Source organism: Parasteatoda tepidariorum, chromosome 4, assembly GCF_982258835.1.
Source record: "Parasteatoda tepidariorum strain Cologne lab strain chromosome 4, Ptep-v5.0, whole genome shotgun sequence".
Classification (NCBI taxonomy): Eukaryota; Metazoa; Arthropoda; class Arachnida; order Araneae; family Theridiidae; genus Parasteatoda; species Parasteatoda tepidariorum.
Window position 1 is genome coordinate 38817718 of NC_141758.1, and position 26870 is coordinate 38844587.

A 26870-nucleotide genomic window follows, 5' to 3' on the forward strand; every position below is an offset into this window, starting at 1 on the left:
GCACATTAACTACTATTCTGTACTGAAAAATGTATTCAGTTTATCTCAACAAAAGTGTTGACAACTATCAAAAACTTTTACTGTTTAGTACACTTAAACTCTTTTTACTTAAGGCAATTTTAACGAACTAAACAATTTTGTCAATTTGCTATGTTACAAACCCATCTATTTACACTAATTCTATTGAAATTTAACTTTTAGTTGGCAGCAAAACCGGCCAACTCTAAAGTGAATTAATCTAAAATTCTAAAAAAAATAATAATAAATGTTATATTATGTTATATTATATTATGTTTTCTATTATGTTTTAAAAGTACATTGTCTTAAACCTAAGAGGTGTGGTTCATATCACATTTTGCCTAAATGTTGCAGAAAAGAAACTTTTCCTGAACATTTTATGTTTTGGAGATGGCCAATTTTGTATCTGAAGACAACTCTGTTCTAAATGTAATCTTTATTTAACATTGAAATGCATAGAAATCAAATCCTCGTGTATTAAATGAAATGCTTGAAATTCAATGCTTTCACTAAATGTCACTTCAACCACGTTTCATTTTTTTGGGACCTCCTTTTAGCAAGGGTACCGATATGCAAATACATAAGCATCCAATAAGCGCGGAAAGGAACTCCTCAATTGACGAGAGCAGCGAGTGATGACGTCACTCCTAGTTGTAATTAATTTACGGATATTTTAAGAAATCAATCATGACACTTTTTTTTAATACTTAAACAGAGGTTACCCAATTTTTCGGAAATACTTGTTAGTTTTTCCTTACATAGAGTACCATTTTCATTTTTCAGAAATTTCCTTTCTGGATATTAAACGAAGTTTATGATCATTTATGACAACAAAATATTTAATGAAGTATGCATATGTTGTCTTTAAATTTCAGTTTATATTTGGCAACAAACTACACCGTCATTCTAAATTAATATTCCATAATGAAGGAGGTATATTCTGACCCAGCAAGTCTGGATAAAGTAACTGAACAGTTTGGCCATATGACTGATAATATTGGTAAGCATATTTTCTGAGTTAACCTTCTAACACCACAGAAAAATGAAAATAAATCAAAAACATAGAGCCATTTTTTTTTTTAAGTAAGAGAAATTTTTCCCAAGATAATACGAAATCGAAATTAAGGGTCCCAAACTTTCGACCATTTTCTAACGATTGGGGTCATATTTTCTAGATTGCGGTTACCCTCTCTCCATCTATGAAAATTGAAAATCCGTGTGAGTCACAAAAAAAATTTTTTTTTTTTACATTACATTTCTGTGATAAATATCGTCAGTTGTAATTCTTCTTTTTTCCAAGTCACTGCGGCTTGTTGCAGGCTAAGGCAATCTCAAGATTTATCTGTTTCCATCCTCAACAAGCCTCCAGGTTTTTTTATAAGTTATCTTCAAGTTTCTATCAACAAAATCAATTGACATAATTTGTAGCTTTTTTTTCTATCTCCCATAAGACTTGTGAATTTGAACTTTGTTTGCGGGATTGTGTTTTCAATTTGAAATCGATGTAAAAGTCTATTTAGCTTGTCACTTGTTATGACCATACAGATATCAGGCTGTCTGTATCTTTGAAAAATTTCGAAGTTAAACTATGATCCACAGACATTATTTATATAGATTTCACAAAGTATTTTTCCCGCTGCCAAAGCATGGAAGCTATTACCTCTATAGGATCAAAATTGTGATGACATGTCTTTCATTATTTTTAGGGATGTTTTCCGGGCCATCGCCAACAACCCGTTGAGCGTGACTATAAATTGAAACTTTAGTTGATTTTTAAGGTTATGGTAGTTTTTTTTTATTCTTTTATCGGAATTTTTAACAGGAAATATTGTCAGATTAAATAGTTGGTAAATCCAAAGTATGAGCATGTTAGTTATTAAAACTGAGAGTTGGTGAAAATTCCACTCTAAGTAAAAATGGGTCAAGGGTTTAAATTCTAGAAAAGTTTGTATTCAGCAATTAGCATTGAGGATTACATGCTCGACTTACCACGCTCCGACCTACACGGATCTTTCTGGCGACTCTTCATGAGAGAGATAAAAAAAAGTTTCGAAGGTTCATTCGGATAGACAGGATGTCGTTAGTTAGATACATCAAGGGTCAAGGGTTTAAATTCTAGAAAAGTTTGTATTCAGCAATTAGCATTGAGGATTACATGTTCGACTTACCACGCTCCGACCTACACGGATCTTTCTGGCGACTCTTCATGAGAGAGATAAAAAAAAGTTTCGAAGGTTCATTCGGATAGACAGGATGTCGTTAGTTAGATACATCAAGGGTCAAGGGTTTAAATTCTAGAAAAGTTTGTATTCAGCAATTAGCATTGAGGATTACATGTTCGACTTACCACGCTCTGACCTACACGGATCTTTCTGGCGACTCTTCATGAGAGAGATAAAAAAAAGTTTCGAAGGTTCATTCGGATAGACAGGATGTCGTTAGTTAGATACATCAAGGGTCAAGGGTTTAAATTCTAGAAAAGTTTGTATTCAGCAATTAGCATTGAGGATTACATGTTCGACTTACCACGCTCCGACCTACACGGATCTTTCTGGCGACTCTTCATGAGAGAGATAAAAAAAAGTTTCGAAGGTTCATTCGGATAGACAGGATGTCGTTAGTTAGATACATCAAGGGTCAAGGGTTTAAATTCTAGAAAAGTTTGTATTCAGCAATTAGCATTGAGGATTACATGTTCGACTTACTACGCTCCGACCTACACTGATCTTTCTGGCGACTCTTCATGAGAGAGATAAAAAAAAGTTTCGAAGGTTCATTCGGATAGACAGGATGTCGTTAGTTAGATACATCAAGGGTCAAGGGTTTAAATTCTAGAAAAGTTTGTATTCAGCAATTAGCATTGAGGATTACATGTTCGACTTACCACGCTCCGACCTACACGGATCTTTCTGGCGACTCTTCATGAGAGAGATAAAAAAAAGTTTCGAAGGTTCATTCGGATAGACAGGATGTCGTTAGTTAGATACATCAAGGGTCAAGGGTTTAAATTCTAGAAAAGTTTGTATTCAGCAATTAGCATTGAGGATTACATGTTCGACTTACCACGCTCCGACCTACACGGATCTTTCTGGCGACTCTTCATGAGAGAGATAAAAAAAAGTTTCGAAGGTTCATTCGGATAGACAGGATGTCGTTAGTTAGATACATCAAGGGTCAAGGGTTTAAATTCTAGAAAAGTTTGTATTCAGCAATTAGCATTGAGGATTACATGTTCGACTTACTACGCTCCGACCTACACTGATCTTTCTGGCGACTCTTCATGAGAGAGATAAAAAAAAGTTTCGAAGGTTCATTCGGATAGACAGGATGTCGTTAGTTAGATACATCAAGGGTCAAGGGTTTAAATTCTAGAAAAGTTTGTATTCAGCAATTAGCATTGAGGATTACATGTTCGACTTACCACGCTCCGACCTACACTGATCTTTCTGGCGACTCTTCATGAGAGAGATAAAAAAAAGTTTCGAAGGTTCATTCGGATAGACAGGATGTCGTTAGTTAGATACATCAAGGGTCAAGGGTTTAAATTCTAGAAAAGTTTGTATTCAGCAATTAGCATTGAGGATTACATGTTCGACTTACTACGCTCCGACCTACACTGATCTTTCTGGCGACTCTTCATGAGAGAGATAAAAAAAAGTTTCGAAGGTTCATTCGGATAGACAGGATGTCGTTAGTTAGATACATCAAGGGTCAAGGGTTTAAATTCTAGAAAAGTTTGTATTCAGCAATTAGCATTGAGGATTACATGTTCGACTTACTACGCTCCGACCTACACTGATCTTTCTGGCGACTCTTCATGAGAGAGATAAAAAAAAGTTTCGAAGGTTCATTCGGATAGACAGGATGTCGTTAGTTGGATACATCAAGGGTCAAGGGTTTAAATTCTAGAAAAGTTTGTATTCAGCAATTAGCATTGAGGATTACATGTTCGACTTACCACGTTCCGACCTACACGGATCTTTTAGGCGACTCTTCATGAGAAAGATAAAAAAAAGTTTCGAAGGTTCGTTCGGATTCACAGGATGTCGTTAGTTGGATACATCAAGGGTCAAGGGTTTAAATTCTAGAAAAGTTTGTGTTCAGCAATTAGCATTGAGGATTACATGTTCAACTTACCACGCTCCGACCTACACGGATCTTTCAGGAGACTCTTCATGAGAGAGATAAAAAAAGTTTCGATGGTTCATTCGGATAGACAGGTTGTCGCTAGTTGGATACATCAACTGTTAGTTATTCAATTCAACTCATCAATCCGTTCCTCCATTTTAGGTAAGAAGTAATTCTTCTTCTCCTCTTGTCCTACAGTTCCCAGTTGATCCAAAATGGGGGAGGTCCATCTACAGAAGATCAAAATTGTTATGTCCAATTGTGATGATCGAAATTGTCTGGTAGTCATTTTTGGTATCAATGTAAGATTTTTTTATAACCGTTGCTGAACAGCAGACCCAATTTTCGGGTTTTCGACTACTAATGTTCAACTCCGTAACCTTGTAATTTTGAATCCAATCCAGAAGACATGGGAACTCCTGGATCAAGTATGCGGAGAATTTTGCTTTCGTGGAGGACGTTTTGATGGAACTAACTCGCATTTGCGCTACATGAAGAGGAAGACCACAAGAACCTCCTACGGTTAACCAGACTGTTAAGGGACTCTAACCCATGATCCGTCTACCACTGAGGATATTTCACGTCATCACTGTGATCGGTGCAAACTGGATGCAGAATTTGTATCGACCAACCATCGCTAGGATTCGAACCCGGTTCATTGGAAGGCGAAAGGTCGATTCCCTGAGCCATCGCGGCTCTAATGTAAGATTTAAAAAGAGAAAGAGAAAGAAAATAGTACGCGTTTGGATAAGCATTAAAAAATTATTCTTTGATAAAAACATGACATTTAAATGTATATTTATTTATTTATGTATGTTACAGGGACCTATTTTCAACAACAAACAAAGCCAAACATCTCCGGGAGAAAAACTCGCTTTTAATTGTATAAGTTTTTTCTTTAGAATCAATATAAAAATGGTGCTTAGAAAGTCTTTATAAATACTATACATAAATAACTATTTTTAAATCGTAGCTCAAGAAATATTTTACACGTAAATTATACTTTTATATATTATAATATACAAGAGAAACATGTTTCATAACTAAATTCTTCGCTGAACTGGTCTTTATGCGGCTGGTGAATTAAGATGCAGTCCATAACGATAATAACGTTATCCTTGTAAATTACTCTTTACAAGGAGGCTTCGCCCCCTGCTCGCTGGCGCTCGCCAGCTCCCGGAACTGCCTTCGCAGTTCATTTCGGATTGCGAAGCAATCCGATGCTCGCTTTGCTCGCTCATTGGATACGTTCTTAACGTCTAGCTTTTATATACTTTTTTGAACACTTAAGTTCCGAAAACTTTTCACTGTAGAAAATTCTAAATTTGTGCATTTCAATATTAATTTGAAATTGCAAACAGTTCACATATTTTTCTTAATCACACTATTCTAAATTTCAGTTGTTGAGAAAAGTAACTGTTGTAAGTTTTGTTTTAAAGACTTTCCCACCAGAGGGCTAAAACCATGTGTTGTAAAACAATATGAACGCCGGATGTAAAGCATCGGCTTCGATGAAGATAATTTTGTGAGAATTTTTTTAATAATTAGGTGAGAATTCACCCGATTAGATATATGATGCTCACAACGTGCTCTTGCGCGCCGAAGCCTATCAATTAAAAATGAAAACTGTTGCCAACGCGAGTAAAGAAATATCATCGGTTTTATTGATACATACGTATTAGCGTTTTATATAATATAGATAGATAGATTATGTTTATTCTACTGAAATGTAAAAATCTTGGTTTCATCGTATGATAAAACTGGATTATACAACTGAATGATGGATTATAAATCCCATGAAAGTAGAATAACGTTATTTATTTGACAAATGAAAATTGCACAAGTGGGTCATCACTTCATCTAATATGATAAAAATTAGATATAGATATAGAACTTCTTATTAATGTTATAAAAACTGCCGAATGACGCATGCGATATTATTTTACTCAATTTAAAATTAAATAAAGTTAAATATAGTAGTTTGCTCATCAAATGATATTAAGTTTTTGTGAAAGGTATTATTATATGAAAGATGTAATCAATAGATCTTATCATTAAAGGGAAAGCATGTCGCAGGGATAAGCTTTTCAATTGGTTTCACTTTTATTTCTTTCAAACATTATTATGAGTGCCTAATCTTGAGAACATTTGGTAATGTTTGATCAGAATCAGAATGTTGAGTTACAGGTTTTTATAAATGATTTGTAAGTTGAATATCAGCTTCCTTAAACGTGTTTTATATCTGTATTTCTTGCCATATGTGGATATTTGATGGTCAGTTTTTAAAAAAAACTAAGTTTCAAATGAATTCCTCATGGCAAAAAATTATTTAAAAAAATTAGCAATGCATCATTTTCTAAATTAGTGATAGATATGTTTTGAATTGAGCATAATTTGAACCAAGTAAGCAATTTTTATAAATTTTCCATCAATATTTTTGACAGATATGTCCATTTTTTAAGGAATTAAGAGTTACTTTTTAATATGAAAATTTTTTTTAAATAAATGTTTCATTTTTAAAAAAATTACCGTTCTTAAATTGTCATTTTTGATGTTAGTGATAGAGATATGTTCTACATTTGCCATGTTTTGGAGTTAGCAAGCTTTTCAGTTAATTTTTCAATAAATATTTCTTGATACATATGTATAATTTTTAATAAATTACCCCTCACTTTTTAATATGATTCTCACATTGTAAAAAATTATTAAAAACATTTACAAAGAAACCTATAGAATAAGTTAGCGACATATATGCTCTAAACTTAGAATGCTTTGGACTAAACAAACATTTTTGTAAAATTTGTAATTTAATATTTCTATACATATATTGGGTACTTTTTGACAAATTGACACTCACATTTTAATAAAAAGCAATTTACAAACTTGTAATTTTTTTTCAAATTAAAAAAAAAATGCATATTTACAAATCGCACTGTATTATTTTAATAATGCAGATATACTCCGAATTTAGAATGTTTAGGACTAAACAAGCTTTTTTTAAAAAACAAAAAATCTTATAAATATTTAATGACATAAATGGCATACCGAAACAGTTTCAAAATAAATTTGCAAACTCTTCGCTTTTGTTATAGATAAACTACACGGAAGAGCCATTACATTACGACCACCCTCCATCTATAACAATGGGCTCGCCCAGATTTTCATGGTTTCTCGCCCAGGAACAATATTTTCATGGGGCACATTAGGTCCCATAATCCTCATAGAACAATCCCTGACGTCTGAAAGCTAGTTGCAGACCAGTTTCACCCATTCATGGCAACTGTTTTTCCTGCGGGGGATGGTGTTTACCAACAGGATAATGCACCATGTCATAAGGATCAAATCGTCATGGATTGGATCGAGGAACATTCCAGTGACTTTCAAGTCATGTCTTAGCCCCCAAATTCACCTGACCTTAATCCAATAGAGCATTTGTGGTCCTACTTGGAAAACCAAATTCGCGCTGCAACGCTACCCCCTCGCAATGTGAGGGAATTGCAGGACCAGTTAGTGAGTGCTTGGTGCCAGATACCTCAGACTACCTATCAGCACCTTGTGGAATCAATGCCACGGCGGGTGCTAGCAGTTTTGAGGGTTAAAGGTGGTCCTACATGGTATTAGCAGGGTGGTCATAATGTAACGGCTCTTCGGTGTATATGCTCATAGATTTAGAATGTTCTGGTATAAAAAAGCTCTTTTTTAATTAATCTCTAAATATTTCTTGACATACATCGTTATTTGCTAAAAAAATTGATACTCACTTTTGAATATAATACAAGTTAAAAAGGATTTCCGAATTTCTAAAACTTATTTTAAAAAAACCGCCATGCCCTTACGTTACAGATTGATATGCGTTGAGTTTAACATGTTTTTTGCTAAACAAGCTTTTTCTAAACTTTTTCATTCAATATTTCTTGACATATAGTTTTTTCTAAAAATTGACACTCATTCTTAACATAAAACATGTTGCAAATCATTTCGGCGTTACAACTAATAATAAGCCATTCACAAAGTGCGATGTACTTTGTATAACCTCTGAATTCAGGACATTTCGGACACAACAAGTTCTGTTCTAATAGAGTCTCGGTGCTGCCATTTAGTGTGGCAGAAACTAAATGTCTAAATTAACATGGCCAATGGTATCTCACCCATTGTGGTGGTCCTGAAAGAGTGAATACCACTTCTGGAGAACGCACTAGGTCTGCTCATCGGGAAGATTGATTGTGCAGCTCATAGGAAACAAAAAAAAGCTCTGTTTCATTTTTTCTTCCTTTAATTTTTCTCTAAGTACTTTGTAACACACTTGGGTGTTTTTTAGCATATTGACGCAAATACGACATTGACTGTTATTCGAAAAATTTTAGGAAATCCAAGAATATGACTTATCTAACATACCCTAGCTGATTCTTTAAAAAAAATTAGCTTTGAAGCAATTTGCTTGGTTTATACAGAATGATTAAAACTAATTTAAAAATTCAAAGTTTTCCGCTTTTCCAATTTGGAAAAAAATACAATTATTTTCAACTTTATGATATTTTTGACAAGGATGACGCCTCGAAGAAATTTCTGATAATACTACTATTTTGTACAACCTTTCAATTTCAATTAATGTTCAATTCAATTTCTTTTTGGTTGATGGATGAAACCTTTATTTCTTTGTTATGAAAATATTAAAATACTTCAATTATTTGAATTTTATGCCTATTTTGCAATAAATTCCAAATTTTTCAAAATTCGATATTTGTCCTAGACAAGCTTTTTTGCTATTGAGTATTTAGCTTGGTTACTTAAGTACTTTTTTAGGCCTAATGATATATTTTAATCAACAAACTTCAAAAATATTTTCTTTAAAATTTAAATTTTAAATCTGGTTTTTTTTTCATAAGTTAAACTTCACTTCGGAGATTCGCATTTCCCTTAAATAATTTAAAATAAAAATACAGCTGTTAAAATCATTTAATTATTTTTTAAAAAAATGATCAAAATTTATTGAGGCCTATGATCAAAATTTATAAAGAGCCTATGTTACAAGCACTATAACCTCAGAAAACAGAACAAAAACATGAAATAATATTTTTCTTTTTGTTTTACTTATTTTAAAAAAAAGGTTCCAGAAAATATACTTTACAAATGCTTTCGCGTTTCTAAATTACAAAATTTTTATTGTAAAATAGTCAAAATCATTTGTCTCAATTCAACTAAATGACAACATCTAACTTAAGAATAAAACATGAACAAATATCCTTCTTTTTTCATTATTTCAAAAAACGTTATTCTTATTTTCAGGAAAATTATAATTCACTAATAATTCTGCGTTCCTAAATTACAAATATTCAATAAAAGAAATCCTTAATTCATTTTTCTCAATTTAAAGCAAAGCTTCTGTGGGAGCAATGTTCCGATAAGACCTTTTCTTCTAATGAAGTCTACTTTTTCTCCATGTCCAGTAGAAACTTCGAAATTCTTGATGATTTCAGTAAAGTAAGAGAGTAATTCCATCCAAGCAATTATTCACCAGGGCAATTTCTTCTTCCTATATACATCAAAAATTCATATTACGTTTTATTAGTTATGCATACGTATAAAAAAAATCAGGCCAAAACAAGATGCGGAAACCGCTTTCTGGTGTCGTTTAAAGGGAATTGTACTTGATACACCAGGACAATGAAAAACATCGGTCTACGCCATTATATTTTTACCATATTTTCAAACATGTTACTCATTTACACATTTGCAACCAAAATTATAAGAGATGCTCAAAGATTTTGCCTGATTTACAGTGTTAAAATGTGTTTGAGACATATTTGGTATTAGATGAATAGTCCCTATAATCTAAGGCGTAGAAATGTACTTGTTAATGTAAGAACTTCATTTACTTCAAGAATTTGTAACGGTGGTAAAAGTTGACATGTTTCGAGGGCTCAAAAATGAGCACCATTCTTAAAACTCGCTAGAAGATTAATTGAGATTTTGAAGCATAAATCGTAATATTGCCAATAAAAATGGAATATAAATAACGGTGCCGCAATGGCTGAGAAAGGCTAATCAAGGCAAAATGCATTACCGCGTGCTAGGGAGGTGTAGGGAAGAACTTATGTTGCTTACAAGGAAATCGGTATACATATGACTGAAACAAAATTCCCGGGCATCAAAATGAGCTGATGTCATCGAGGTGGAAAGAGTTTTGACTTTATGAAATATAAATTTATGCCCCAAGATTCCAACAATGAGCGGCATTAGATAATTTAATGAATTCTTGATTGCGGGCGTATTTATCGCGCTCCATTGAACTATTTATTAAAACGCGCATGTTTAGCCCGAAGAAATATTAATGAAATTTATATTAGCAAATACATCTGGTATATTTGAGATGTTTTGCCATTCCTTGCAAAGTGATGTAATATGTATCATAACTTTGAACATATTTGTAGAAATATTGCTCGGAAATGTCCAACTCCGATGAGTGTTACGCTCGATTATAGTGAATACACTGTGGTGTAATATCTCTCCTAATGTTGGACAATCCAATAAATAATATGACGGAATACTTCACTTCAAGTTAACACCAAAACATACACTGAAGAGTAATTACATTATGACCACCCTCCATCTATAACAATGGAATCGCCCAGGTTCTCATGGTTTCTCGTCCAGGAACAATGTTTTCATGGGGCACATTAGGACCCATAATCCTCATAGAACAATCCCTGACGTCTGTAAGCTACTTCAACATAGTTGCAGACCAGGTTCACCCACTCATGGCAACAGTTTTTTCTGTGGGGGATGGTGTTTACCAGCAGGATAATGCGCCATGTCATAAGGGTCGAATCGTCGAGGAACATTCCAGTGACTTTCAAGTCATGTCTTGGTCCCCCAAATTCTAATTACCTTAATCCAATAGAGCATTTGTAGTCCTACTTGGAAAACCAAATTCGTGCTGCTGAACCAGTTGGTGAGCGCTTGGTACCAGATACCTCAGACTACCTATCAGCATCTTGTGGAATCAATGCCAGTGCGGGGGCTAACAGTTTTGAGGTCTAAAGGCGGTCCTACATGTTATTAGCAGGGTGGTCATAATGTAATGGCTCTTCGGTGTATGTTCATATACACTTTAATGTATTCATATGTATTTAAATCTAAACACTCATAATAAAGATTATGCTTACAACAAACTCACCCACATTCACTCGCTGTTAAAATTGCCGTGAGATATCTCTCCAAATTTGATGATGAAAAACTCAAAAAAATTTCCGAATAAATACTTTATTTCAAATTGACACCGTGTGTAGCGTTCATAAACACTTAAATTGAAATCTAAATACCATTGTTGCGGAATTCTTACTCCAAGTTCACGCGCATAACACCATTCAAATGTTTTGACCTCAGATGCAATGTTTGGAAATCGGCACAAAACAACGATAGATTTTTGTATAATAGCTGCTAGCTCAAGATAGTGTGATTTTTTTATCCCCCCCCCCTTCCGTACGTTGTTAATTATTCTACAAAAACAAAAACTCACTGCTACAATTATGTTTTCAGAAGATAATTTACATGTATCCTTCAGAATTATATTGATTTTATGTAATTTAAATTTCCTCAACGTTAGTTCAATATTCTGAAGCCTAATTTATTTTTATCATCTCGCTGTGATGGGAGTATGGTGGCCAAATAAATTTTATTTCAAGTATCGTTTGAGTGCATGCATTCTAAATTAATAGTTCTTGTTGTAAATTTTTTTCGGAAAAATAACTTGACTGATTTTTACATGAATTATATCTTATTTCCATGGATTACATCTGGTTATGTCTGGATTATACCTTACTTCCCTTATATCTTATTTTTGGTACAATAATAAAGCAAAATAACGGTGGCAACTACTTCACACCAAATGATCTGTACTGGAACATTTGTAATGTTCATTATGCCAAGGACTACGCTTCGTATTTCATTGTACCGTTCTTGGATACGTATCTTTGAATTGAGTATGAGATGACATGAATTTGTTGTCTTTACGCTGCTTAAATACCTACCAGTACCAATCATCAATACACAATGTTTGTCTGTTTTTATTTGTGTAATAAGGATACTTATGTTTGAATTTTTAAGTATACTCCAATTGTATTAAATAATTCGCTTCTGCTCCATTAAGCCTAATTCGAATTCATGTTTAATACTTTCTCTATGCAATGTGCATTGCTTAATTTACGAACTGATTTTATTTTTAAAAAAATAATGTTTTAAATTGTATTGCAAAAATAATAATATAACTGACCCTTTTACGTATCAAATCTTACTGTAATAATAAATTTTAGTGTAACTGAACACCAAAAATAATGGCCCCTACATTACACAAAAGTACTGTAATAGAATGTGAGCATTCTTGGTGCTTCACTATTGTCCTTGGTGTCTAGTTACACCAATCTGGTGTTTCGCCGCATCACTTTTGGTGCTACATTTTTGCGAAGGAACACTAAAGTTTTTAATAGTGTATAATATAATTGTTGAATGGCTAATTCGCTTGAATTATATCAACCTATATTCAAAACGAATATAATTTAAATCAGTCTAGTATTGCAGTTCATAGTCGGCAAAATTCTCACTTATCTGAATACTAGTGTACTTATAAATTGACCTATTGGTAGCGTAATGTCGATAAAAAAATTATTAATTATGTCAGAAAGTCAAAATTTAGAGTAGAATTTGAAATTTCAAGGCAAGTGAAGCTTAAAAAAGTTGCGTATGTGATGATAGTCTCGTTCTGAATTGAAAGTCTTATTAAAGTCTTAGTCTAAAGTTTTCAGTGGGAATTTTCATGTTCATTTTCTGGGACCTAAAACCAAATTTTTATTGGATCAAGCTTTGTTAAAAATGCCGAAAAACGAAATTCACAAGTATATTTCTTCAAATTTTTTCGATAAACCTAATTTAAGGAAAATGAAATATTTTAATTGCAATATTTTTACTTGCCAATTGAAAACGGAGCAAAACTTGATGGATTTTTTTCCAATTTTGTGCCATTATTAGATAAAAACCTTTCCGGTATGAACTTGTGTGGTTCTTCCCAATAGTTTGGATCGTGATGAATGGTCCAAATATTACTTGTAATATACGATCCTTTAGGAATGGTATATCCTTTAATGTGTATATCTTCACTAGCCCTAATAGATTATATAAATAAAAGACAAAATTAGTTCAATATAGACAATTTTGAAGCATGTTAAATTATACTAACGTACAAATTCACTACAATTGTTATACGGTGCCCTATTGGATACCTTCAAGTGAGAGTAATAGTAAGTAAATCATGACAGTTGTCGATTCAGAAGCCAATCAGGTTCGACACACACACGTGACGTCGCCTCCAATTAAATCTTATTTATATCACATGGTTAGGCATAATCACGTCACTTCTTCTCGAGTTGCAAGTACCCAATTGAGAAACACAATCGTGTATCGTGTAATATAGACCACCTAGGGCTCATATCAAACAGAAACATCCCCCAATTTAACATCTCATTAAAGTTTTAGCAAATTTAACCAAGGTTACAGTACAAGGTTAATATGTGTTCAACCGTGATATTATGGTTAAACAGTTAACTTATTATTTTGAGATTTGCCAAAACATCTCCTTGAAGTCTTAGCCAATTTAAACTATCATATGGCGCAAATGTTATTATGGGTAATTCGACCTTGACATTGTGATAAATCAGTGATCGATTTTTTCAAAAGTGCTCGTTGGACCACAGATTTTATAGGCTCGTGATGTACAAGCGTTTTGGGAGTTACCCATTGATTGAAGTCAGATAAGAGTAAAGAGAACCAAGCATCATCCAATCTGTTCTGCTAAGTGCATATTAGATTTAATGTGGTAGGATGCACCCTAGCGGCGTATCATGACGTTTCTGATCTTGGGTCAATCCGCATTTTTGAGTTCATATGAAGTACCACGAGTCTCTATGAATTACCGGATTGTTGATACGGAACAACCAAACCGGTAGGCGTGATGCCCACAAAATTCACTCACTCACTCACCACGAGGTAAAGCTGAGGTCTTACGTTTAACATCAATCTCAGCACTCTTAAGTATTACTTGATTAAGTCATTATTTTAAGATTGCCGAATCTTTTTAATTAAGAAATAACCGATTTCAGGACAATTCCAAATATGTACATTGTTAAAAGAAATAAAAGAGCATTTTTGTTTATAAGAAATAAATTATGACTACTTCATACATTTTTATCGTTTTCTACAAGAATCAAGGGGTGAGCAAGCTAATCTACATGAGAAGCTAATTTACGTGACAAAATACAAACTTGGGGAAAAATTGGTAGAATATTATAGTTCCTGGGAAATCAAATTTAAAAAATACGACTTTTTTTTAAATTTGATTTCTCAGGAACTAGTCGTTAAATCAAATAAATAATGAGATTATTATATTAAAAGTTATTCAGGATGTTCCGTGTCTTTTGCGCACTGTACCATACTGCCATAAATGTTTATTAGTACATTTTTGAAAAGACGCCGTTTTTCTTTTCCGATATTTTTCGTACCATCAAGTAAGCCATTCTAAAGTAAAGAAAAAATTGAATCCAAACAAAATAAATTTTAAAAAAAACATCAATTTCAGTAAATAGCTTACTTTCTACTCGCGAAAATTGTGACAAAATCAGAATATCGCTGTGTTTCCATCAATACAGCGAATGTATAAGGAATCAAATCTCTCTCTTCATATTTTGCTTTTCCATCCATTCCAAGAACACTCTTTATTTCGGCGTACACTTTGTCTTGCACATCTTTACGATCCGCCATCAATCTCAACAGCCAAATCAGAGACCCAAATATTGTGTCACTTCCTCCAAGAAATAACAAAACAGCATTTCCCACTAACATTTTTTCTACAGAAAATACGATTTTCAGTTTTTATTGTTACTAGGTGAGAAATAAAATGAATTAAATAAAATAAAAGTTTAAAAAATAAAAATAAAATAACGTTTTAGCATTATGTAATGAAAGAATAACTTTTGTACCAAAAATAGTCATGGATTTTCAAAGCCGATAAAAGAAAAATCGGAAGAGATAAAAATGCACGGTTTGCTGATTTTGCTTAGGAAACCAACTTTTATTCCCAGCAAATTTCTAAGCTGATTGCAAAGTTCATCAAGAACTAATATCTGACTTATAAAACTATAAATTAATGTTTTCCGCTGATTGCAAAGTTCATCAACAGATATTTTCTGACTTATAAAGCTAAGAAATAATGTTTTCCGCTGATTGCAAAGTTCATCAACAAATAATTTCGGACTTCTAAAACTATGAAATAATGTTTTCCGCTGATTGCAAAGTTCATCAACAGATAATTTCGGACTTATAAAACTATAAAATAATGTTTTCCGCTGATTGCAAAGTTCATCAACAGACAATTTCGGACTTATAAGACTATGAAATAATGTTTTTCGCTGATTGCAAAGTTCATCAACAGATAATTTCTGACTTATAAAACTATAAAATAATGTTTTCCGCCAAATGTCAGAACACTGTAACCGAAAAATTTGCACGGACGTCTATTATCCTCAGACTGTGGCATGATAATGTTGTATAACGTGAGTTTTCTTTTTTTTTTAATGTTTTTTCATTAGTTAGCAGCACCACCTATTAAGAGAACGCCATACCTCGAGAGAAACTTTTCATCACAAATTCTCTTTCCCCTCCATTACTAATTCTAAAATTTAGAAGAAAGAAAAAGTGTGCTTATGCAAGCCTAGAGTAAGTCCTGAAGTTCCAATTTCTTGAAGAAAAAAAATTTCAAAATATCAAAATGCAAAAAGCTGACCTCTCATAGTTTGCTTTTATTTTGAGATTTTAAAAATTTCTTTTCATTATTTGAAACTTTGGGGCTTACTCTGGGTTTGTCTAGGCGTCCTCTTAACTGAAACTTGGCGAGAATAAGTTAACTGGCTGCCTTAGGAGAACGCAGCAGAGTGTGCATTCCCGTCTCCTACCGTTTTCCTTAATTGAAATTTTTTATTTAGCTTTCATTTTTGATACACCTGCGAAAAGATAAATTTGATATTACCTGAAAAGTATTTTTCTTCTGCGGCTGCTCCTAATTTATTTAATTGATTCAAATAAATACTGAGAAAATCATGCGAAGCTTGGAGATTTGATGAATTTTTATGATTTTCAACTTCATTTCTGTAAAAAAAATTGTATAATTTTCTTTATAAAAAAATATGCAGGGAGTGAAAATTAGAAAGAAAAAAAATATCCTGACGCATAAAAAATTAGGAAAAAGTGAAGAAGCATTTTATCATTTTTGTGTGTTTTTTCACAATTCACAAAGTTTATTCACATATTATAAATCACAGTTTAATTCTTTTGTTTAAAATTAATATGTTTTTGATTCATTTAATTTTAAAAAAAATACTGTCAATTAGTGGTACTTAAACCACATTTTAATTTAAGACATTTGCTAATTCAGTGGTATGTACTTTAGAAATTAATTAAATGCTTTAAAATTCAGGTCTACAGTTTCAGCCTATGTTTACATGTATATAATTTTTCTAAGCGATGCATGTTAGAGACTTAAACATAAAAACAACATAAGTTACCTCTCAATATATGGTAACAAAAAAATTCACTTTTCTGGTCATACTAGGTGGTGAAGGTGTAACAAAAATTTAGAATTAATATGTAGTGCGCAAAAAAGAAACGGACTGCCCTGAATAATTTTTGATCTAATGATCGGATCTTCACGTTTTAGAACTCAAAGTTAATGGTTCGAGGGAGAACCTCAAATATTCTAATTAATTAGTGCAGACTATACGAAATCAGACACGAGTTAACAAGTTAGGTAACGAAATCAGACACGCGAACTCACTTCTCTGAATGAACATATCTTCTCTGACCCCCAAACTACAGAGGGTACCCGCAATCATGGAAATGTGGTTCCAATAGTTTGGTCAATATTTGATCATAATAGTATTATTGTAGAATAATAGGTTGGAGAAAATATTCATTCGGGTAATTATATTAAAGTATTTTTCATCGATCATTATTGTATGAATAATAAATTAGAGAAAATGCTTTTCCAGGTAATTATAAAGTAATTAATATCATCTGAATAATAGGTTGGAGAAAATGTTCATTCGGGTAATCATATTAAAGTATTTTTATCGATTATTATTGTATGAATAATAGATTAGAGAAAGTGCTTATCCAGATAACTATAAAGTAATTAATATCATCTCTTATAGGTTGGAGAAAATGTTCATTCGGGTAATTATATTAAAGTATTTTTATCGATTATTATTGTATGAATAATAGATAAAATGCTTATCCAGATAACTATAAAGTAATTAATATCATCTGAATAATAAGGTGGAGAAAAGGGTCATTCGGGTAATTATATTAAGGTATTTTTCATCGATTATTATTGTGTGAATAATAGGTTCGAAAAAATGCTTATTCGGATAACTATAAAGTAATTAATATCATCTGAATAATAGGGTGGAGAAAATGTTCATTCGGGTAATTATATTAAAGTATTTTTCATCGATTATTATTGTGTGAGTAATAGGTTAGAGAAAATGCTTATTCGGATAACTATAAAGTAATTAATATCATCTGTATAATAGAATGGAGAAAATGTTTCTTCGATCATCCAAATATAGGATGTAGGAAAAACTTTCATAGTCCTGAAGATCCTTCATCTGTAGCCTGATGCATATCAAATTACATTGCAGCTTTATGACTAATTAATAATTAAAAAATATTAATTAAAAAAAGCTTCATAAACATGTTCTGTAAATAACCCACATGCAGACGGATATTAATTTAAATACTATTTTCATGCTTAAACTACTAGGCCATTGAATAAAAAAGAAGAATTCCGAAACATATAAAAAAAAAACTTAACCAAATAAAGAGCATAGTTATTTTGTTCTTAAATATTGTTAACTTACTGAAAAAAAGCAGCGAAATCTCTGGTAATTTGAGCAGCTTTTCTAAAGCCTGCAATTCCAAAGAACTGGTATAGTTTCGAGAGACCGGGCACATTGACTACTGCCATTGTTGTTCCAGTAACTCCTGCAATCATCCGGTTAAAATCCATTGAAAGCTGAATGATATCTGCTTCTTTTACCTTGTCCAGTTTCCGTCCAATTAAAAAGGCAATAATGTTCGAAGATATTGATATGTGTAAAGACTGAGAAATATCCGATGGCTCTCCTTCGAGCGTCTTCAAATAGTGTATAAAATCAGCTACTTCATCCTGTTGAAAAATAACATTCCATCTTTTAGCGTTTGCTTTTGTAGTTGTTCTTTTTTCTTTTCGTTTTTTTTTTTCAAAATATACTACGCCTCTTTATGTAAATGTGCATAAAAAAAACTGACTATAAAAATTCTGAAACATTTGTGGTATAGAAATATGTCAAGTTTAAGAACCAATCACTGGTTTTCTTGGTACTCTGTATTTTTTAAAAAAAAGACCTCAATATTTCTGAAAAGCTGTATTTCGGTTGTAATAAAAGGTAGAAATTAGTTAATGTTGACAACCTTCCTGTGAATGTCGTATCACAAGCTATAAACACAGGAAAAAAGATTTTTTTTTTAGTTCTCCTCAGACTATTGTATTGATATACAGTGATCTCTCACTTATGCGCCAACTCTTTTATACACCTTTTTCATTTATGCAACGATTTTTATAGGTCCCAGTGCATTAGGTAGGAAAATAATGATAATCATTCATCATTCTTCGCTCATGCGTCGTTCTAACCATAAATTTTTCAATTATGATCCGAAATTTTAGACTAAAATTTTAAATTTTTTTTTTGCTCTAAATATTTGTTTCTTTTTGAAATAAGGTTTTAAAAAATTGAAGCAAATAAGCTATCCTTGTTACAGATAAAAAGAAATATGTTGTTAGATCCTATTGAATAGTTCACTTTTCTTCCTCCTGCGACCTTCTCATATCTGTGACACCAACAACAAAGAAAGCCCATTCATCTTTAAGAAAAAAAACCATTCCTCTTGCCCAGAGGTTAGTTTTACACCCATGCTGTTTCCTAAAAAAAAGACACTTGGAATACGAAAGATGGAAGAGACCGCGATCACTTACTTGCAGTCAGATGGGCATCATGGGTAAATAAAAAGATGGGGTCTGTTTAGTGATAGTAGTAATCGAACAACCTATTGTGCAGCATATTATAACGTCAAGTACTTTTCCTTAAAAATTTATCATGTAATGTTTCACCCCTCCCATAAAACTCACTTTTTTGTGAAGAACTGTTCATTTATATCAAACTTAAACTTGTGTAGTATTTACGATTTGATCTCTTAACGAAATGGCAAAGAGAACGAAATTGAGCTTATCTTTTAAAGCCGATGTCAAAAAGAGATTTTAAGAAATTCCATCAACAACTAAAAAAGCTATAGCGGATCACTATAAAATTCCTGAATCAACTTTAAAAGGGATTTTTGAAAAATGGATGCAATTGTTGCTGCTCAACGGGAATGCGGAATTAAATCCTTGATGAAAAGCCGTATTCAAGGTGGAAAGTTTCAAGAACTGGAAAGTGTTTTATTACAATGCTTTAAAGAATCTTGTGCTTCTAACATTCCGGTTAATATTGAATTACTTTGACAAAAAGCAGCTCATCTAGCAGAGATATTGAAAATTGAAAAATTTTCAGCTTCACATGAAGGGGTGGAGAAATTCTAGATCCGACATGGCTTAGAAACTCGTACCATATCTGGTGAAATTCCAAGCATGGATGAAGAGACTGTAGAGGAATGGAAAGAAGAATTAAAATCTTTAATTAAAAGATACAACCAAAAGAATTGTTGTGATGAAACTGGTTTGTTTTTCAGGATGATGCCTGAAAAATTGGCATTTAAGGTGGAACCCTGCCAAGGTGGAAGAAACAGTAAAGAAAGATTTGCCCATTTTATTATGTTGTAATGCAGATGGATCAGAAAAACGCTTCCCTTTTATAGTTGGCAAGCCAAGAAGGTCTCGCTGTTTAAAAAAAAAAGTAAAACGGGAGTACTACCCTGTGAGTTCTCAAGCAATAGAGCAGCATGGATGACTTCAAAATGGGTGCCTTTTTTTACCCCTTCTTCATTCATTTGAGAAAAAAATAGAAAAAGAAAAGTCCTCCTTTTTATGGATCAATGTCCAGCCCATCCACAGGACTTGCCAACTTTTGAATATATCAAAGTAATGTTTTTTCCTGCACACTGCCTTCGGATGTAGGCATTATCCTTTCCTTAAAACTGCATTACAGAAAAAAAATTGATTCGTCGATATCTTGCAGAACTGGAAAAAGGCAAATCAGAAGCAGCCGACTTAAAGATTTCAATTCTTGATGCTATGAATATGGCATGCGCTGCATGGAGAAGAAATGGACAATCCAGCAAAAGGAATTCAAAAAAGCTGGATCTCCATTTTCAGATGAAAATTAATTTATGGACCAAATTAACGAAGTTAAAGAAGATTGGGATATCGATCTTAGTGATAACGAATGGAAAGTTGTATCGAATGGACTTGTTTCCTCTAATGAATTTATTGTCTTTGATAATAATCTACTAACAACGGAATTAAGAGACATTGATGACATTGCAAATGAAATGGACGAGGAAAACGTGGAAGATGATACTGACGAGGACGATAAAGTTCCTCCAAATCACTCAGCAGTATTAGAAGCTTTAGACACTATTCGTAAAGATTTACTATTTAACTCTGCTTCTGAAACTCCCTTATCCCATTTATATAAACTGGAAAAAAAACTGTTTTTGAAATACGTCGGGGGAAAAAATACAAGAATGTATGAAGGATTATGATGCAATAAAATAAATAGTCTTTAAGTATGTTAAATTTTTTCTTTGTGTTATGTGGGGGCGGAGTTAATCGACCATGCCAACCTTCATCTATCAAAAGGTACCTCGTGATTGAATCAAGTTAGCATGCCTTATATACTACTGAATGATGTTTAACTTTTGTAGTGGTAGTTACGCCACAGTACTCCCCCACCAGAATTTTATCTGGGATATAATTCGATGAACAGATCTCACTAGTTGATGTACTTGTGAAAGACCGGGAGAGAGTCACCGGATTTTTTGAGTGCTGAATGTGACAGGTGTATTAACATCACAGTCGAAGTCGCTCCTGTGTTGCCAGTACCAGTCGAGAGTATGCAGGCGTTGAGAGTGTAGGCGATGTGTGAATGTTCGAGACGAGACTGAGAAGCAACAGCGCAGGAGGTGAATGATGCATTCACAAATAACAAGTCAACCGTACAATGTGGACTATCCATCGAAGTAGGCGTAACCGTTAAGAGATTGTGAAGTGGGCGTTACTTGCGTGAGCAAATCACGTTCGAAGGTCACCAATGTGGGGAAAGTAGTTACAGACCATGCCAACCGTCATCTATCAAAAGGTACCTCTTGATTGAATCAAGTTAGCATGCCTTTTATACTACTGAATGATGTTTAACTTTTGTAGTGGTAGTTACGCCACAGTACTCCCCCACCAGAATTTTATCTGGGATATAATTCGATGAACAGATCTCACTAGTTGATGTACTTGTGAAAGACCGGGAGAGAGTCACCGGATTTTTTGAGTGCTGAATGTGAGAGGTGTATTAACATCACAGTCGAAGTCGCTCCTGTGTTGCCATTAGCAGTCGAGAGTATGCAGGCGTTGAGAGTGTAGGCGATGTGTGAATGTTCGAGACGAGACTGAGAAGCAACAGCGCAGGAGGTGAATGATGCATTCACAAATAACAAGTCAACCGTACAATGTGGACTATCCATCGAAGTAGGCGTAACCGTTAAGAGATTGTGAAGTGGGCGTTACTTGCGTGAGCAAATCACGTTCGAAGGTCACCAATGTGGGGAAAGTAGTTACAGACCATGCCAACCGTCATCTATCAAAAGGTACCTCGTGATTGAATCAAATCCTAATCCTAATCCTGTAGTTTGGCCGAGGTGCCTGAGGCCATAGGGCCCTTTACCTCTTCATCTTGTGTTGCAGATCCTTCTGGTGTAACCTTGAGGTCTTTGTTCCTAGAATTGAAATTAGAAAATTAGTATGAGCCATTGCTCAGGTATAATCATAAAGATGATTTAATAGTAAAATTATGAGATATTAGTAAATATTAACATAGTAAAATAAAATAAAGTAGAAATATACATGATAATACATAAATATGCAATTAGAAATAAGAAAGTCCTGTAAAGAAAAAGTGGAGATTATTATTGACTCCTGATTAGGAGTCTGTTAGATTGCTCGCCAATAAAGCAACAGTCAAGATTAAATGACCCATTATAGGGTATGGTCCGATTTATAATTATGAGGTATGGTCCATTATGAGTCGTATGATTCATATTGTTTTATATTTGTCCGTGATTTAGTCATGTCCGAGTTAATTGTCAATATTCAGTGCCATTATATAAAATTATAGTGCCATTTTAAGGTTATTTGCCATTATATTTTGCTGCCATTGAGTTAAACTCATATGGTCAGTATGGCATCACTTGTAAAAAAGTGAGCCACTGGCCTCAGGGAGGCGTCTTCAGCTAAGTTTTCGAACTCAAAAACTGAGTCGAAATTTGCTGCAGTACACGTCAACGCTTTCTTGAAAAAGTTTCGATTGAGTTTGGTAAAGTGATGTTCGAATTGAATCAAGTTAGCATGCCTTATATACTACTGAATGATGTTTAACTTTTGTAGTGGTAGTTACGCCACAATATCAATATTTAATTTTTAGAAGCATATTTATACATATTGTCATTGCAAATTTCGTTGCGGTTTAGAATTTTTCACCTTATGCGTCTCTTTCACTTATACGCTTTTTTCTGTTGGTCCCTTACAACGGTGCATAAGAGAGAGTTCACTCTATTTTGCTTTGGCTATATTGATACAATATTTGAAAGCACGCCTTTTTGCGGATATAATACTGTGAGTTGATGAAGAGATTATATCTTTTTTCCCTGATTTTTATTTATCTTTTTTAAGCATTTTTTAAAATAATTTTCTTTGTTTCTCTCTTTTTTCTTTTTGTCCTTTTTGAATTTATTTATTGTACTATATATATATATATATATATATATATACACACCGAAGAGCCATTACATTATGACCACCCTCCATCTATAACAATAAGCTCGCCCAGGTTTTCATGGTTTCTTACCCAGGAACAATGTTTTCATGGGACACATTAGAACCCATAATCCTCATAGATCAATCCCTGGCGTCTGTAAGCTACTTGAACATAGTTGCAGACCAGGTTCACCCATTCATGACAACAGGTTTTCCTGCGGGGGATGGTGTTTACCAACAGGATGATGCACCATGTCATAAAGGTCGAATCGTCATGGATTGGTTCGAGGAACATTCCAGTGACTTTCAAGTCATGTCTTGGCCCCCAAATTCACCTGACCTTAATCCAATAGAGCCTTTGTGGTCCTACTTGGAAAACCAAATTCGTGCTGCCACGCTACCCCCTTGCAATGTGAGGGAATTACAGAACCAGTTGGTGAGCGCTTGGTACCAGATACCTCAGACTACCTATCAGCACCTTGTGGAATCAATGCCACGGCGGGTGCTAGCAGTTTTGAGGGCTAAAGGTGGTCCTGCATGTTATTAGCAGGGTGGTCATAATGTGATGGCTCTTCGGTATATATATATATATATATATATATATATATATATATATATATATATATATATATATATATATATATATATATTGTTTATTGTTACAGATTGTGGATTACTTTAGATTCTTACACTATTTCTCATACCCCGAAACTGAATTGTTTTCTGACAGTATTTAAAAAATGTTCTGTTTCATCGCTTTGACGTGCGTTTTCATGAAAACAGTATCTTTACAAAATGATTTAAAAGAAAATCGTTACAAATCTTTTCAAAGCATGCATAATCTCTTGAAAAGGAATACCTAGCTAGCCTAACACATAGCTTAAGAGCTGAAACGAATCAATTGTTTCAAGTTATAGAAAATTAAAGTAATGCTGTATTTAACTGTTACGGGTAATTTTAAACCTAAATATACTTACACAAAAGCATTTGAATTTCAAGACGCTTATAATTATTGATCTCTAATAATAAAACGTTTTGTTACCAAATAATAATAATTTCTTAACATCTCTTTTAAACGCAAGAGTTTTTAACTCTCAAACTTAACATTATTATCATTTAAACTAATATATCATAAAATAAATTAAATAAATCGGTATTTATCGGAAATAAGGACTATAAAGTCAAGTTAACCAACACGTAGTAACAGCACCAGGTTCTGATTTACGCAGGTCACTTACTAATAATAATATGCGCAAGTGTAACAAATACGATAATAGCTTGAATATTAAACATTGCGATAATCATTAAATGTGATATGACAATTGTTGCTAAATTATATTTGGGTGACGAGAATATTGACTGATGTAAAAATTATATAAAGGAATTAAATTGGAAAAATATTGCGATATATTGTTAAATGTGTAATATTTTTCAATGAAACAGTTTCCTTAGTTTTAAATGTTAAGTTGTAAAAAGTTAACATATTTCGAGAACTAAAACAAAAACAAAAAAATCGAAAAAATAAAAAGCTTCATGCTTTCATCTTTTTCTTCAAACTGTAGATTAAATTTCTCCAAAAAATACCAATAAAAAAGATTAAATATTGCACAATACTTACTCTGACGACTTCTTCAAAATATTCCTTTCCAAAACCTAAATCTTTCATGGTAGACATTGCAAACTTCCTTTGCTCTTGCACGGTTTTCCATTTAAAATAAGGAAACCTGAAACAACATTCCCAAACTAATTACAACTGTTATAGGAGAAAAGATCCCTGTAATGATGCATAGGAAAAAAGGATTAATAATCACTCATTATTTTACAATCGAAACTCTTATCAAAAAAATGCCATAAATTCACTACGGAATCTAGCATCAAAATCAAAACATCTTACCGTCTTGTGAATCAGTAATTCGTTTATTTACTTTTTACTAGTCCTTTTTAATTGCAGTCCCACAGTGGACTAATTGTAAAATAGAGTTTCAAGTAGATCAACGAAGTCAAGCATCACTGGCTATAGTCAGTGTGCGGGTGAGTGACCACTTTGATCAGGCTACGAAGGGACCGAGGGTGTGAGGTAGATGGGATGTTTCCCAGACAGTCGCCAATAGCCCATTGAGAAGCTCTTGTGCAGCGTAAATTAACAACTAGAAATATAACTATTTAATTACAATAAAAATCGTGTTTAATAAAATGCACATTTTTAATTGTTGCATTAAATTAAATTTCACACTAAATATTTTTTTTAAATTTTATTTAATTTACTTGTTAAATATTAAAAATGAATTTCTTTTACTAGTAAAAACTGATTGAATAACTTCAAGGGACATCACCGTAGGTAGATCAGGGCATTTATCGATTCAAAAGCCAATCAAGTTCGACGCACGTACGTGACGTTGCTTACAGGTATCCAGTAAAATCTGATTCAAATCACATGGTTAGGCATAATCACTTCATTTCTTCTCTAGTTGCAAGTACCCAATTATATACAGAATATTTTTAAACATAACCCAGTTAATGACGCAATTTTCCAATCAATATCGACTTGATATTTCAATGCAGTTTTCATTCACTTTGAAGACTTGCATTAAATCAGGATGAAATAATAAGCCTCTGACGAAAATCACCAAGATGCCAGATGTGACGGATAAATGATACCAAACGGGAAGAAAAATTAATATTCGATTATCCATGATAATATGATTAGACTTAAGTGTTATGCATTTTTCTCTTAACTGTAATACTATTTAATACTTCTTATAATAATGTTCTTTTTTATTAACAATTCTCAATCAACATTTACTACATCAATGCTTATTCGTGCTTAATGATTCGTAGGAAAATACCAAATAATTATTTTTCTAATACTTAATACGTCTAATTAACACTTAAAAGAGATGATGTAGGTGTGATAATAATCATTCTTTTTTGACAGATTCATAATAGGTACGTGCATTAATATGTTTCCATTAATATGCATTAAAAAGATGTTAAGGTATTTAACCGTTTTATTCAGATATGTATTATTTAAACTAACACACCAGATAGAAAATGTAAAATTTTAGGATTTTTTTACACTTGCTACAAATATATACTTACCGAAATTTTTAGCCATATGACCAAACTGGTCAGTTGCTCTATCCAAACTTGCTGGGTTTGAATATACTTCCTTCATTATGGAGTATTCATTTAAAATTACAGTGTACTTTGCTCCTAAATATAAGCTGAAAATTTAGAAATAATATATAAATCTTTCATATACTCATTAAACGCAATAAGCATGTAAGCTGCTGTCAGAAGTTTTAATGTAATTGGTAATAAAAAGATTGGGCAAGATAATGAGAAGCCACATTGTTAAGGTTGTAGTGAAGAGTATTTTTAGAAAAAAAAAACTATGAATTGCATGTAAGCACCAAGATGTTTCTGAGTATTTCACAGCCATCTAGTGGAAACTTCTATAACATGTACTTATCTGAAAAATACTAAGTAATAGTTTTATGTAAAAATTATTATATTTATAAGCAATAAGCATGTAAGCATGTATGCTGCTTTTAGAATTTGTAATGTAATTGGTAATGAAAAGATTGGGCAAAATAATGAGAAGCCACATTGCTAAGGTGGTAGT

General features: G+C 32.9%; 2 protein-coding genes across 2 annotated transcripts in view; both read right to left on the minus strand.

The window, feature by feature from the left end:
• Positions 1–9495: 9495 nt before the first annotated feature.
• The window catches only part of LOC107448651 (cytochrome P450 18a1), a 45600-nt gene continuing 28225 nt past the window's right edge, over positions 9496–26870 (minus strand). Inside the window, exons 6-8 of the mRNA XM_087160952.1 lie at positions 14786–15041; positions 13114–13304; positions 9496–9679 (exon numbers count right to left, since the gene is read on the minus strand). Coding sequence (XP_087017078.1) covers positions 9654–9679; positions 13114–13304; positions 14786–15041 — 473 coding nt within the window. The 3' untranslated portion in view covers positions 9496–9653. The remainder of the gene's footprint in view (positions 9680–13113; positions 13305–14785; positions 15042–26870) is intronic.
• On the minus strand, positions 16179–26469 carry LOC107448629 (cytochrome P450 2B11). Its single transcript, XM_043042549.3, has 4 exons — positions 26345–26469; positions 24864–24969; positions 18108–18415; positions 16179–16338 (listed from the first exon to the last, which is right to left on the minus strand). The coding sequence occupies exons 2-4, from the start codon at positions 24918–24920 to the stop codon at positions 16179–16181; spliced, it is 525 nt and encodes a 174-aa protein (XP_042898483.3). The 5' UTR covers positions 24921–24969; positions 26345–26469.